General features: G+C 36.6%; 1 protein-coding gene across 1 annotated transcript in view; it reads right to left on the reverse strand.

The window, feature by feature from the left end:
- Nucleotides 1–14318, reverse strand: part of LOC129422443 (cohesin subunit SA-2) — a 227498-nt gene that overhangs the window by 46078 nt on the left and 167102 nt on the right. The window contains 10 exon segments of the mRNA XM_073854551.1: nt 1835–1933; nt 2217–2414; nt 2873–3024; nt 3185–3314; nt 3316–3390; nt 6261–6337; nt 6412–6508; nt 6571–6726; nt 6807–6894; nt 6963–6997. Of these exon segments, the coding sequence (XP_073710652.1) occupies nt 1835–1933; nt 2217–2414; nt 2873–3024; nt 3185–3314; nt 3316–3390; nt 6261–6337; nt 6412–6508; nt 6571–6726; nt 6807–6894; nt 6963–6997 (1107 nt within the window).

Consider the following 14318-nt stretch of genomic DNA (forward strand, 5'->3'; position numbering starts at 1 on the left):
GTGGCAGACAGTTAAACTATGTTTCAAACATATATGTGCGTGCATGTGCGGTGCTCTAAAGCAGCGGAACCTGCAGCTGCGAACCAGCGTTCTTAAACAGAGACCTCATTATTAGTTCCAAAATAAAAAAAAAAACAGATTCATGTTTAACATTAAATTAAACAAAAAACATAATACTTAGAACTGAAAGGTTTTGTCAAAATGTAACTCAAAATTATTCAAGCCAGAAGAAAGTGCAAGATATTAGCCTTCCTAACATTAGGCTATAACAAATTAGGCTACTTAAAGCCTCGTGAAAAATAACTGACTTTAGTAACTCGCATAAAACTTCTGCACCAGTCTACTGATTTTTTTTAAGAAATAAAAGCATGTTTTGGGGTCAGACGCGACCGCAACCCATGGTGACCGTCAGTCCAGCCGCCGCCGAAAACAGCCGCTCCGAGGAGACTGACCGGGATGCACAGGTACCTCAACGCTAACTTATTCCGCATACACAATGATAAAATCATGGCTAATTTTCCTAAGGTAGTAATTACAAAATTATATATGTTTGAAAGACGGAGATGCGCACCTGTCAATCTATTACATAACAGAGCGAGGCCAAAGACAAACGTGCTCATAAACGGGAGTAATATGGAATAATGTGTGCATCTTTGAATAACTGTAATTTTAAATATATTTTTGTCATATAAAGTTTTGAGACATGGCCTAATAATGCTTTTTTTCACTTTTATTGCTCAAAGACTTATTGTGCGGGTAACAGCGTTTTTGACGCATTTACCTCAGAGATTATTTTAGCAATATTGCTTTTTCCGGTAATAATAATACAATTTATATTTCAATCCTGTTTCATTGTCTGTTTATTCATTTCATTATGCTGTTATGTTAATGTGATGATATTTATTTGCCATATGAAACGTGCCGTTATATGAATAGGCTACTTTTGTATAATATTCAAATTATATGCGGAATAATGTGTGCATCTTTGAATAACTGTAGAAATACAGTTGCTTATTTTTGTCATAAAGTTTTGAGAAATAATAATATTGTGAGGATTTATTTCCATATGAGACGCTTTTTGTCGTTGAATACTCTCGTTTATTATTTGGAAATCATATACATACATAGTAGGAAATATATAATGTGGAAGGGTAGACTTGCAAAGTTACTCTGCTTATTTTTATTTATGATATATGTGGAGATAAATAAAGCATTGCAAAACTGCTGATTTGATCCATTCAGATCCTGACCACCAGGCTAGAGATTTTAAACATCCTTAATACACACCTACTAGTCTGTCAAATAATATCTAAAATATATTGTTTTGTAAAAAAAAATGATGCTTTGTTCTATTGTTTATGCGGAAAAGTGTTCACAGAAAGTGTCAATCACATGAACGTTTTATATGCAGAATAAGCGGTCAGCAGCGCACTGCAACGAGTGCTTCACGGATTCGCCGCACACATACGCAAACGCACTGCATACGGAGTATTTGTGAAATAGGAGTAAAATAAAAAAAAATCCATTTGATTAATTGATAACAAATTACAAAATCGACGAAATTCTTAACAATCAATTATCGATCGTCGATTAATTATGCCCATCCCTATTTGAGCCATTAATTTCCCTTTTATAGATCATATGAAAGACATGCAGATTAAATTCTGAAGGTGGTTCACTCTTTTATCAGCTACAAATGACAACACAGCATGATGTACTCATTTAATGAGTAATGTGATCTTGTATTAAATCGATCTTAACACTGCTTTCCTGACTAGCCTATTAGTTATAATTCACACTTCTGTAGCACATTGTTTTCAACACTGTATCTTACCTTGAAGCGGGTGGTAAAGAGCTCTAACTGACCAATGAAATTTTTCTCTCCATATAACTTCTGCAAAGTCAACACACACTTCAGACGCACCACAGCTTGCTGACAAGACAGACAGACAGACAGACACACGCACAAAAACACACAATAATCTAGACTTAATTACACGCAAGACATTTTAAATCTATGTAACATCTATGTAAGGTTGCTGAAAAAATGTCTTGCTGAATATGTTCGATACACTACAACTTCAGCTCTAAATATTAACATCCAAAAGACCAAATGTTCATTGCATAATTAATGCATGCATAAAACATAAACTAGCAGTATAGGTTGAACATGTTGAGAATATAAATGCAATAAAATATGTCAAATCAAATCAAACCTTATCATGCAACATCCAGCCCACGTATTTGAGGTGCTCATCACTAAGGAAGTGGGCGGGGCATTCTCTTAACCACACCCCCATCTCCTCCATGCAGATCGCTCGGATTTCTGGAAACACGTCACGATACCGATGAACGAAAACACCCTTAAAGATCCCATTCATGAGTGAGCGCAAGTCCTCTTGATGCTCTGACACCTACACACAAACACTGTCCTATTAGTCAATTTATTATGTACCCTAATCCTAATCTTAGACATATAGCCAGAATAAGATGTTTTTGTTCATGCAAAGCGAATTACTGCAATGGACACGGCATCCCAAAAAGTCCTGTGCCTTTTATTCCTGACCCCCAATTTCCACATTATTATTATAATTATTTCACTCATATTTCTGTCCCAGCAGAACAAAGGGGCTGTTTACACTTGGTATTAAGATGCGTTTTCGTCTATCGCATCACAAGTGGACAACGCTAAAGTCAGGTGTAAACAAGGTGTATAACCCATGGGCATCGGAAGCAAATGAAAAGTGGGTGGGTCCCCACGTCAACCCCCTTCTCATTTTCCCTTGTTATTTCCAGCTTGTCATTATTATTTAGTCATATTAAAAACTAAAATAATTATGTCACTATTTATATAGACGTGTGTGTCTGTAACCTCTTTCAAAGAGTTCTGTAGCTCCTCCACTCGTCCGATGGCTCTGTGTTCAGCCCGTTTGCTCTTCTCAACATCATAGTGTCTCTTGGTCATCAGTGCTTGAGCGTTTACCTCTGCAGCTACTGCTACCATTTTGGACATCAGCTGCATGGCTACAAACACACATATCATTAACATCTGGGTAAGTATGGTCATAGAATTAATATAACGCTTTAACACATTAACCTTATCCACAGACAGGTCACAGAAACAGCAGGTGAATTTAAACTCGGCGATGAACGTGGAGGAGTATGCTGCTGAATTATAACTCACCAATCAGTGTGCTGGTATGTCTGAACGCACGGACCTGTGAGTCGGACAGACCCGTGAGCAGTGCAATGAGCGATGCGAACAGATAATCGTCATACAACAGGCTGTTCCGACAGGCACGAACCAGCAGAGACAACAAACTCGCACAAACCCATACGAAAGCGCTGCCCATCAGTACCAGTAGATACCAGTGGATAACTGACAGTGTCCTGCAGAGAGAGAGAGAGAGAGAGAGAGAGAGACAGAGAAAAGAGAGAGAGCAAGCACAAAAACCTCTTTAACAGCAGCACTGATTTACATTAATAAAATGAAAACCAGTCTGAAGTAGAGGTCTTCACGAGTCCACTTAGATCCGAAAACCCGAGGTCCGACCCGAGAGGGTTCGGATCTAAAACTTTTACGTGTGCCTTGGACACGGGTCAGGTATAATATTAGCGGCCTCTGGTCATTTAAAATGAATGTGTTTGCCGAACAGACCCGAACTATCTTGTGTGTGTGTGCATCAAGTCTTTCCAACCCTCGCTTTTTTGCCAAGTGCCCTTGCGACATTGCATGGCTGGCAAAAGGTTAATTTTCATTGAGCCAAACCTGTCAATCAATTTTGAATGCACACTGTAAGCTGTTACCTTGATGTCATCGTCAAATAACAAATGAAGCAGCAGGCCAAATTGATTGCAAAGCCATTGGGTATCTTTCTGTCCGAACGGTGCATGTGGGGCTGCAGACTGCACACACGTCGGTGCCGTTTACATCCGGGTACAGTCGGGTTACATAAAATTGGCCACTTAGTTGGGTCAGACTCTGGTCTAATTTTGTGGGTTAGTCTCGGGTTGAATCTTTCTTAAAAAAAGAGAAAGTGACATCTGTCACTTTAACAGAAAAAAAACAACCGAACAAGTGGAAAGTCAATGAGGTCTTTGATGACGTGATCAAATAGTAACCAGCGCAGAGTGGGAGGCACGCAAATGCAGCAAACATGTTGGTCAAAATATTTTAAAGTGTCTGAGAAAGACGCGAAAACATACAGCACTGCAAGTTTTGTTTATCATTCAAAATCAAGACATCCAGAATACAATGCAAAGTATGATGCTGCGTTTACACCAACCGCGGAAAAGGCGGCAAACACGGGTGATTTACATGTTAAGTCAATGTAAAGATCATGACCTTGCTGTAGTAGTGACGTGATTAAAGGAAGCGAGCGGAGTGGCGGAGTCTCAGCGGAGTCGCAGAAGCCCCTCCCACGACGCAAATTTCCACGTGAAAGTCTCGAATGACTAGAATTTCACGCGCGAATGAAGCGAGTGAACTCACATGTTCAAGCTTCCAAGCCTCTACCGCGGTTGGTGTCACTGATCTATATAAATGACTGGATTGCGCATGACGTCACAACTTTGAAGCCACCGCGCCGCCATGTTGGTATACCCAAACATTCTATTAAATCAATGGACGCGATCAGATTTTAATGATAAAACATCACTTTACAAGTCTTCGTTTTTATATCTGAAACATCCTAAGCATGTAGTTATTTACTGAAAGTTGTACATTTTAGTTTTTAATCAGTTATTATACATTCATCTTCAGTACAGTATCAGATCAGCAGACAGACCGCAGCATATTTAGTATTAATGACAAACGTGCTCATTCTGAAATCTATATAAATAATCATACTTTGTACCGTATGTGCATGCAATAATTTGCTGGTTTTATGTTATCTAAACTTACAAGTTGCCTAAACTTATTTAGAGAAATAACGCTGACCGTGTAGCTGAATGTCAAAAAAAAACTTAATTTATACCCGTGTCATTAACAGAACGCAGCAGACACACTCACCTTAACGTTTTTTTATAAATCCATTTTCCTGCCCGATTAAAACATAAATATTGCAAATAACACCAGAAATAACAGTTAATTTACGTACACATATCCTAAAAATAATCTTGCGTGACTGATACGCTGTACAGCGGGTGAATTTAAAACATGATTTTGAATGGAAGTCAATGACGCCCTGTGCCGGTTGGGTATACCAAGATGGCGGCTCGAACTCTGCGCTGGCTTCACCTAACGCTGTTACGTTAAGCGTTCTATGCGCAATCCAGTCATTTATATAGATCAGTGGTTGGTGTAGACGCAGCATGAGAAAGACAAGGCAGTGGCAATCCTGTGTATTTGTCTGCTAAATGCACAAGCACAGAGAACGAGAGACTTTAGCTCTTCATCTCATGTCATTGAGTGACGAAGAGCGTCAGCAGTATGTAATAAAAACTTCCTAAAACCATTAAAGTCTTACAATGACAAACACACTTATATTAAACCAAAAAAATAAAACGTTTATTAACAATAAGCTTTTTGATAGACTGCTTGTTGAGCGCTTTTTCCTCTGTCAAGTTTTACTTTTGCCAATCTCACTCGCTCCCTCTCTGCTCGTGCTTGACCGTGCACATAGGTGCGCGTCCGCTGCTCAACATAAAGTTTCTTAAGGCATAGTAATGAATAGGTTATTTGCATCATTTAACGCCCTATAATGACTGGTGTAATGATAAAAAAAATCATTTGAAAATAATGTGAAATTAATATATAATGGTGAGAAAATTGGCAAAATAATAAATAAAACATGTTTGGTATTTGGCCTTTTGCCGAGTTTCGTCTTCGGCCAAGAATTTTCCTTTCGGTGCATCCCTAAAGCTGGGCGTACACGGTGCGAATTCTGACGGTCGGAACGTCGTGAGCTCTCGCACACGACACGAGTGAGTTTATGCAAAAAATAATTCGTACGCAGTCACACAACAAGATTTTACTGTACGAATTGACGAATTCTGGCGTAAGCATTTTCGCACCTGTGAGTGGCAGAATGTACAAAAAATAAACCAAGAAGAATACGGCAAAGATATTGGCTTAGGTGCATAAAACAGCCTGGAATTTCTGTTCTTTTGTATTTCTGTTTATGCATTCGGAAATTGCAATATAGGTCTAGTGCTGTGGCGGTGAAGGAATTTCTCTGGCAGTGATTTTTCGTGCTAGCGCATATGCGGTTTTACCGTCTTAATATATCATGATTGTGATATACTGTGATTTCACTCACCTCATTGAAGTCTTTAGTCAGGTGACCAATTATATCAGCATTCTGCATGGTGTTAAACATCTCTCTGGTGATCACACCTACCAACAAAACCACATTGTTTTAAAAGACCTTGACAGATGATACGCTACAAGATGCTCATTTCCGACATCACCTTTACATCCGCTGCACTGCACAACAAAGTTCATGAGCTCCAGAAGCCCCGCCTCTCTGTCTCTCCTGTACTCATCCAGCCAATCATCTATCACCGTCTACAAGAAACAGCCAATCAGAGAACAGTGCATATTCTGTTCATCACATCTTTGTGTCTTACCTGCAGTGCGCTGCGGCCAGACCTGACGGCCTCATAGAGATGACCTGTGCTGGCGTGGCCATCTCTCAAAGTGTTGCGCTGGCTGTCATGCGGGGTGTTTCCTGCTGTCTGTTGTTGACTTGAACTTCTGACTGACTGATAAACCTTCTTTGGAGACTTCAGAGAGACAGACATAAAAACCACATCTTTATATCATTATATTGTATGTATGTGTGTGTGTATGCGCGTGTACATACTTTCGGTCCCTGTGAGATCAGTTTCCTTTTGGAGCTTTTCATCTCAAACTCAAAGTCACTTCCAGTAAGAGAGATGTCATCCTCGGTGCTGCGTCACACACACACGTCATCATCATGACATCACCACATGAATTACTGTAAGTTCACTCTCTTTACCTGTCAGGCTCCAAGACATCCGAATGCTCCATTATCTCAGAAAACAAAAATCTGATCATATCTCTGCAGGACATTTATTTATTATTTACTTTATTTTGTGCCACGTACACACACAATTTAATAATTTTCAAACACACAAACAAAAATAAAATTTCCTCAAAAATCACAGTCTTGGAAAACGTTCTGATAAATACAAAGAGCTCAGATGCAAAAGCCCCTAAACGCCACCTCCGTCAAAAATTAGATAGTAACCTAATGCTTTCTGCACATATTAAACGCTCATCAAATACTTTCGCTTCAAAAAATCTGCTTAATCGTCGCCTAAGGTTATTTAGAAAAATGTATCTTTTGGCAGAATCCTTTAAACGAGACATTTCACAAGACTTTTTGAAGATGTAAAATAAATCTTTGGTGTCCCCAGAGTACATATGTGAAGTTTTAGCTCAAAATACCATCAAGATAATTTATTATAACATGTTATAACTGCCACTTTGTAGAAGAAAAAAAACAGCTTTTTGTTCAAAATTTGGTGTTTTTGAAGAAATCTACCCATACTAGAGAGGTGATAAAAAGGGAACAAATGAAGGTACAATTGCATTTAACTTTTGTTAAATCATGAAAAATGCTGGCGTTGGCTGGCAACTTAAAAAAAAAAAACGCTGGCGGGAAAAGAGTTAAGGGGCGGTATTATTATAATAAAATCCCCTTCTGACATCACAAGGGGAGCCAAATTTCAATGAACTATTTTTTCACATGCTTTCAGAGAATGGTTTACCAAAACTAAGTTACTGGGTTGATCTTTTTCACATTTTTTATGTTGATAGAAGCACTGGGGACCAAATTATAGCACTTAAACATGGAAAAAGTCAGATTTTCATGATGTCCCCTTTAAGACTCTGATAAAAATGCTCATTTACAAGAAAACATGTCCGACATACTTAGAGTGTTTTGCATCTGTTTATCTCTTACTGTTCGTTCACACCGACACTGGCGCACCATCCAAAACGCGAGTTGAAATCAGTGCAACTTTATGGTAATAAGCTATGACACGGTTCGGCGGCAACCAATCAGAAGGCAGAAACGTTCGCCGGCAACCAATAGGAAGTCGGAAACCAAGAGAAGTCCCCCATGTGACTTCTATGGATTCCAGAGTATGCATTGGAGCGTCAGAGTAGCCTACTCTAATGGCAGGGCAATCAGAGCATTTATTGATGCTCGTGCTGGGGGCGGTGTGAAGTACAGTTAGGTGAACATAAACATCAGAGAAAGAAATCAGAACTGTATCAGTCAATCAAACAACATTCCTTAATTTTATAATGCGTCATCAAGCGTGTCACGTGACACTTCACAGTGGCACAGTATGAATTGTGTATCAATTACAATTCAGATTTTTCCTCTTATTTAAAATATCCATTAACTTAATATCCACATTTTCACACTCTACTTAACTTTTTATTTTAACTTACCTGAGGACAAATTTTATTGTTAAATTGTTAAAAGTTTGTGTGACTTAAATGCTCGAAAAAACATACTTACAATTCAAATTTTGCTCGAAAGACAAAATGATTCTGGTCTGTTACGTCAGGATGGAAACATTATTTTTTAACAAGATAACTGTGAATATTTTCTTATGGTTACTAATCGTATAATTTAAAACGGAAACTTAAACAGACCCGACCGTTTCTACGTCGCTTTAAAAACTTAAGCAAAAACTTAAGAAGCACATTAAATCTTAAATTACAAGTTTTGTTTTTTAAAATATCGAAACTGTTGATTTCTGTGAGATAAATGTCAATAAAACCTCACCTCAGCAATCCTCTCTTGAGTACTATCAGTAAGCGTTTGTAATATCAAGCGCTGACTGATGAGCCCGATGCGGATTGGTTCAAAGTAAAGGTAGCTGGACAATGATTGGCTCTTAACTCGACGTGGGTGAAGTCTGACTGGATGATTTCTGCGTCGTCATAACCTAAGCAACCACTGATGCGGCGTTCGGTGATGAGAACAGCCGAGTATCTCTAACGGGAATAAACAATAAATACCCATAGAAGACTGCAGCCTCCGGAGGTCGTATTTGTAGGCTGCATACGTCATCAAGAGTGTCTTATTTCAGAATGTTAACAATTATAAAGTTGCTTATTATTCTTAGTTAATTGTAAATTGTTGTAATTTGATTATTACTTGCAAATGTAATGCTTAGTTAACTTAAATAAACTAGGCTTGATGACGTATACAACCTGCATATGCGACCTCCGCAGGCTGCAGAAACGGCCAACATAGGTCGCGCATAGGTCGTGGATGCTCTGACTGACTTTTTGTCCTTCCCCCGCAGAACTCTGATAGAACATTGATAGAAGTGCAAATATAGAAACAGGAAATTATAAAACTTTTTTTAGGAAATTATAAAACCATGCTAAAATCTTCACAAATGCATAAAAAATTAACTTTGGGAATTCAACTTAACTTCTCTCTCTTTTCTATCATTGCCAAAATATAAAAGTTTGTATATAATGTATAAAATATAAAATTATATTTTTGCAGTTGAAAATATATTAAATTTTAATATTTTAAAACCTGTTATGTTTACAGGTTTGTAACATACATTTTTATTCTAATGCGACATAAAAATAAATGTTTTTATTTTTTTAAATATATTTCAAAATATAAAAAATGGCCAAAAAATATATTTTTGTAAACATATTTCAAAATATATTTCAGTACATATATGTTTTGGCCAATTTTTTATTATATTTATTTAAAATATATTTAAAAATATATTTCTTTGCCACATGGGATTATCTGTTAAAAAACAAGTTTATAATTTCTAGAACAAATGACTTTGGATACAGTAAGAATTCCTGTAGTTTAACAGCATATAGTGCTAGCGAGGCCAATGTCATGAGAAAAACACATAATGTGATAAAATGCACAATAAATGCACTGTCTGGAAATTGTAAACTATGTAACCTAATGGTTGAGTGTTTGACTAAAACCTGTTCATTTATGCGGTGAAAAACAGCAGGTTATCCCACACATCATCTTTTTCACGGTGTTCTTCAAACTATGATAATGAGTTATTTCTTGACATTGATTACAGCCTCTGGCATTTCTATTTTAGGCAGTATATTGATCTTTCAATACATCCAGACTCCCCTTACATTCCTCATTTTCTGATCTCTTCTTTCTCACATGCAGGCCTCTATGGAAAACGTCTGGACTTCTGTTGCAGCTTTCAACTGAAAACATACTCAAACCCAACATAACACCTTAAGCCTGTCCAGCTCGATCTAACAATTCTTTATGCTCCAATGTATTTCACCCAAATCCAAACAGAATCGGTTAAAAGGCTTCTAGCTTTGTTTTCCCTCCATTGCTTTTATCTGGAACTTCTCTGGCTCTTGCCTTTTGACTACAACGTCTTCAAAACTTTCCTCAACTCTACAGTATATTGCAAGTTTTGCTGTACTGTTTTTATGCTCAGTGCTTGTGCGTGATATATGATCTTATACATATGAACATATGTGTGATATATCTAGCCTAACTTTGTTTGATCCTAACATGTTTGTATGTTTGCTGAAATACTGCACTTCAGATCTCTTACCATCTACTTGTGCCTGTCTGTACTGTACTGTCAGCAAAAATATACAAAAAATGGCCAAAAAGTATATTTGCTAAAATATATTTTTGGAATATGTTTACAAAAATATATTTTTCATCAATATATTTTTTTTGCCTTATTTGTATATTTTGTAAATACATTTTAAAGCATAATATATAAATAGCCCTCCATATATACTTCAATCCAAGGAAATATATTCACATCAATGGAAGAAAAACTTTTTTACAAACATGTAAACAGTTTTGAAAAGGTTCAAATTAAATATATTTTTAACTTTAGAATATATGTTGATACTGTATACAGTATGAAGGTTAAACTAAATATATTTAAAAATATATGCAAATGAGCATTACTTTACTTTCTACAAAATGTATTCAGCATATATTTAAAATATATTTTTCGCCAGAGAAATTTATTTTTTGCTGTTTGGGGTATAGTTAAAGCTTACATGTAGTCATTGCAAAAGATTTACATAGATTGCATAAGCATTTCTTTGTTCATTTTCCTAATTTGAACCATGCAGTCTAGCAAGGTCTCTGAGGGTTTGCATGGCGTTCAGAGAGTTGTGCTTAATATATTTTCAATTAAAAATTGCAATAATTTAGTACAATTCTTTCTGATTGTAAGAAGGAGACTATTAAGGATTGTTTTTAGGGGCAGTATCCCTTTAAATACATCCGTGCCTTTTCTTTTGCCTCAAAATGCACACAAGTAATGTTTTAAGCATGTTTGATAAAACTATATTTCCTAATTAAACTAGTCCTGGCTTAAGCTAATCCCTGTCCGGGAAACCACTGTATAAACGTTAATAGAAACTATTTTTAAAGTTCGAGGTAGTATTTCAGCAAGACCACTGGATGGAAACAGAGACAGTATACACTTCAGTGCCATCATAATATCATTTCGGTTCTTCTTGCAAATAAACATTTGACAATAAATATAAAGTATGTATTAAGTATGTTTTAAAATATAAAGTTTCTATGTGAGTTATAAAGATTTAGACTGTATTTAGTCTTGTTCTATGAAGTCTCTCCTTCAGAAATACGTAACAAGTTCTGATTTGTTTAGTGTTTTGTGATTCGACAGCAGCTTAGCTTAGCTTAGCAGAGCCGTTTGAGCTTAGCTGGCGACTGACGTATTCCTGTGGGCGGAGTATAGTCATAAAACTGTTCTAGTGACGTCATTAAAGCAGGAAGTAGAGGAATGTAGTTCAAACCCCCCATTTGCTGTAGGCTTTACAGTATTACTGGCAGCTGGTTACCAGTAACTTACTGTAGATTTTACATTTATGTTATTTAATGGAAACAGTTTGTTCGAAGTTAAATGAACATAAAACATTTCAGTTTTTATAAGTTACTGATAACCAGCTGCATACTTACAGCTAATTTTTGTTTGTTCCATGAAAGCCGTTTGTTTATGTTGTTACTGCTGAAACTGAAGATAGATATTGTTTGTACATCTGTCTTTAATAGATAGATTTATATTCATTCATGATCTTTCATCTAACCAACCAAAACCACAGATTGCTCAACACAGCGTAACTATGTGAAATAACTGTGTTAAAATGAACTTTGCATTAGTTTGAGCCCCACTCACCCCATATTCTTAAAAGTATTGTGCCAAGTGCTAAATGTATGTTTTTTATATGTGTTCAGTTAGGAAAACTAATTACAGTTGGCTCGGTACCAACACATTTGGCTGTTGTTAATATCGATGTTGGTCCATAATTAGGTTACATAATATGCTCATGAAATACAGAAAAAAAGTGAAGAAGGAAGGATCTGTCTGTCTGTCTGTCTGTCTGTCTGCCTGCCTATTTATTTATCTACATTGTTAAAAATGTTCAGTATTGCTGTTTCCCAGTAACTTACTGTAGATTCTGAAGGAAAAAACTGATAATAGTTAATGAGGATTTCTAGTTCCCAAAATGCTTTGCATGAGGATGTTATTTTATATTTTATTCTGTAAAGATAAAGACTTGTTAATGTTTGATGTTCATTTAACTTTGCACAAACTGTTGCCAATAAATAACATCAATTTAAATCTACAGTAAGTTACTGGGAAACAGCTGCATAACTACAGCAATATTTTTTATATCTCCCTCAGAAGTGAATGTCATTGCATTTGTCACAATATGTTATTTATTTCAGATATAGGTAAATATCTTAAACTAAGCTATAAACTGCCGTCAGTCAACAGTGTATCTGCATTAGTGTGTAAATGTTATGCGAAGGCGCTGGATCGACAGCTCTGCATGAGTGAAGCACATCAAGAGACAAGCTTCCCAAGGGTTTCCATAGACTGCCATTGCCAAAGTGGAGCTACTTAAGACATCTGCTCGCTGTGATTGGGCTTTCGACTCTGTGCTCAGAACCAAGTCTAAATAATGAATGCAAACTCAGGACTCCTGGAGAGATAGTGTTAGCTCTTTGTAAATGTTATTACCATGCTAATATCAAACCGACTTTTTTCACCAAGGAAAAATTTTCGTAACAAAAAATGACTTTGCATTGGTCAATGAAATTCTTCTTGGCTGTTGACTGGAAGTGCCAGCAGATGGCAATCTTTCTCTATGCTCATTTTCACTGAGACATGCATGCAGTATGATGCAAGAAAACAGCTGACAAGCAATGCTCCTGTATAGCCCAGCGGTAGAGCATTGTGTTTGCTGCAGAAAAGGTCATGGGTTTGAACCCAGAGAACACACATAATGATAAAAAATATATATATCTTGCACTAAGTTGCTTTGGATAAAAAAATCAGCCAAATGCATAAATGTAAATGCAGACAAGCCTATTAATGCAACATATAAAGAGCAGGGCTGTCAGCCCGTGGGCCAAAAGTGTCCCTCCAATCATCTTTATCCGCCCCGCCGGTCATCTTTGTCTGATTTAAAATCAGCATGCTTTACCTTTCCACTGTACATGACAAATGACGACGATAAACCAGAAGGAGAGTCGGAAAGGGGAAGTGTGGGGTGCCAATTATCTACGGGTGTGTGATTTTCGGATCCAATTTCAGCTTTGAATGCATAAAAAATAAACTTGTGTGACTACAACGTATGTGACGCACCGAGCGGAAGTGAGGCATTTCAGTGTGTTCCAATCAAAACACTGTGTGCAAGATGAAAATTATTAATACTTTTTTGTTTAACTTTATCAGTAACACTTGAATCCTTTAAAAACGATTGATTACTGATAAGTAAATTATTATCTAAGAAATATATTCATAGATTAAAGGCTCTTGCACTGGAATGAGCTTCTCTGCCATGTTGACAAGGATTTACAATTAAACTGAATTTCATTACGTCTGCCACTAGGGGGCAACTCTGACAGTTGTGTCCGAATATAGTGTACACTGTAAATGCAGTTATTAGCTAATATATATATTTAAAATAAAAGTGCAATTTTAGCCATTAGAAGAAGACTGGCTATATGTTGTGAATACTTGAAGTTGAACAGTTAATTATAACATGCAATTGTTTTTAAAAAAATAAAATATGAATTTTTAGTAATTAAATATTTTTAGCAAAATAATGGATACAAGATGTGTGCATCTTTTTTGAAAATGCAAGTTTTTCTTAATATATGAACTATAACAAAAAGTAAAAGAACATAAATTATAACACACACACACACACACACACACACACACACACACACACACACACACACACACACACACACACACACACACACACACACACACACAATATATATATTATAGGTAAAAGTAAT

The sequence above is a fragment of the Misgurnus anguillicaudatus genome, chromosome 16 (genome assembly GCF_027580225.2).
Source record: "Misgurnus anguillicaudatus chromosome 16, ASM2758022v2, whole genome shotgun sequence".
NCBI classification, from domain to species: Eukaryota; Metazoa; Chordata; class Actinopteri; order Cypriniformes; family Cobitidae; genus Misgurnus; species Misgurnus anguillicaudatus.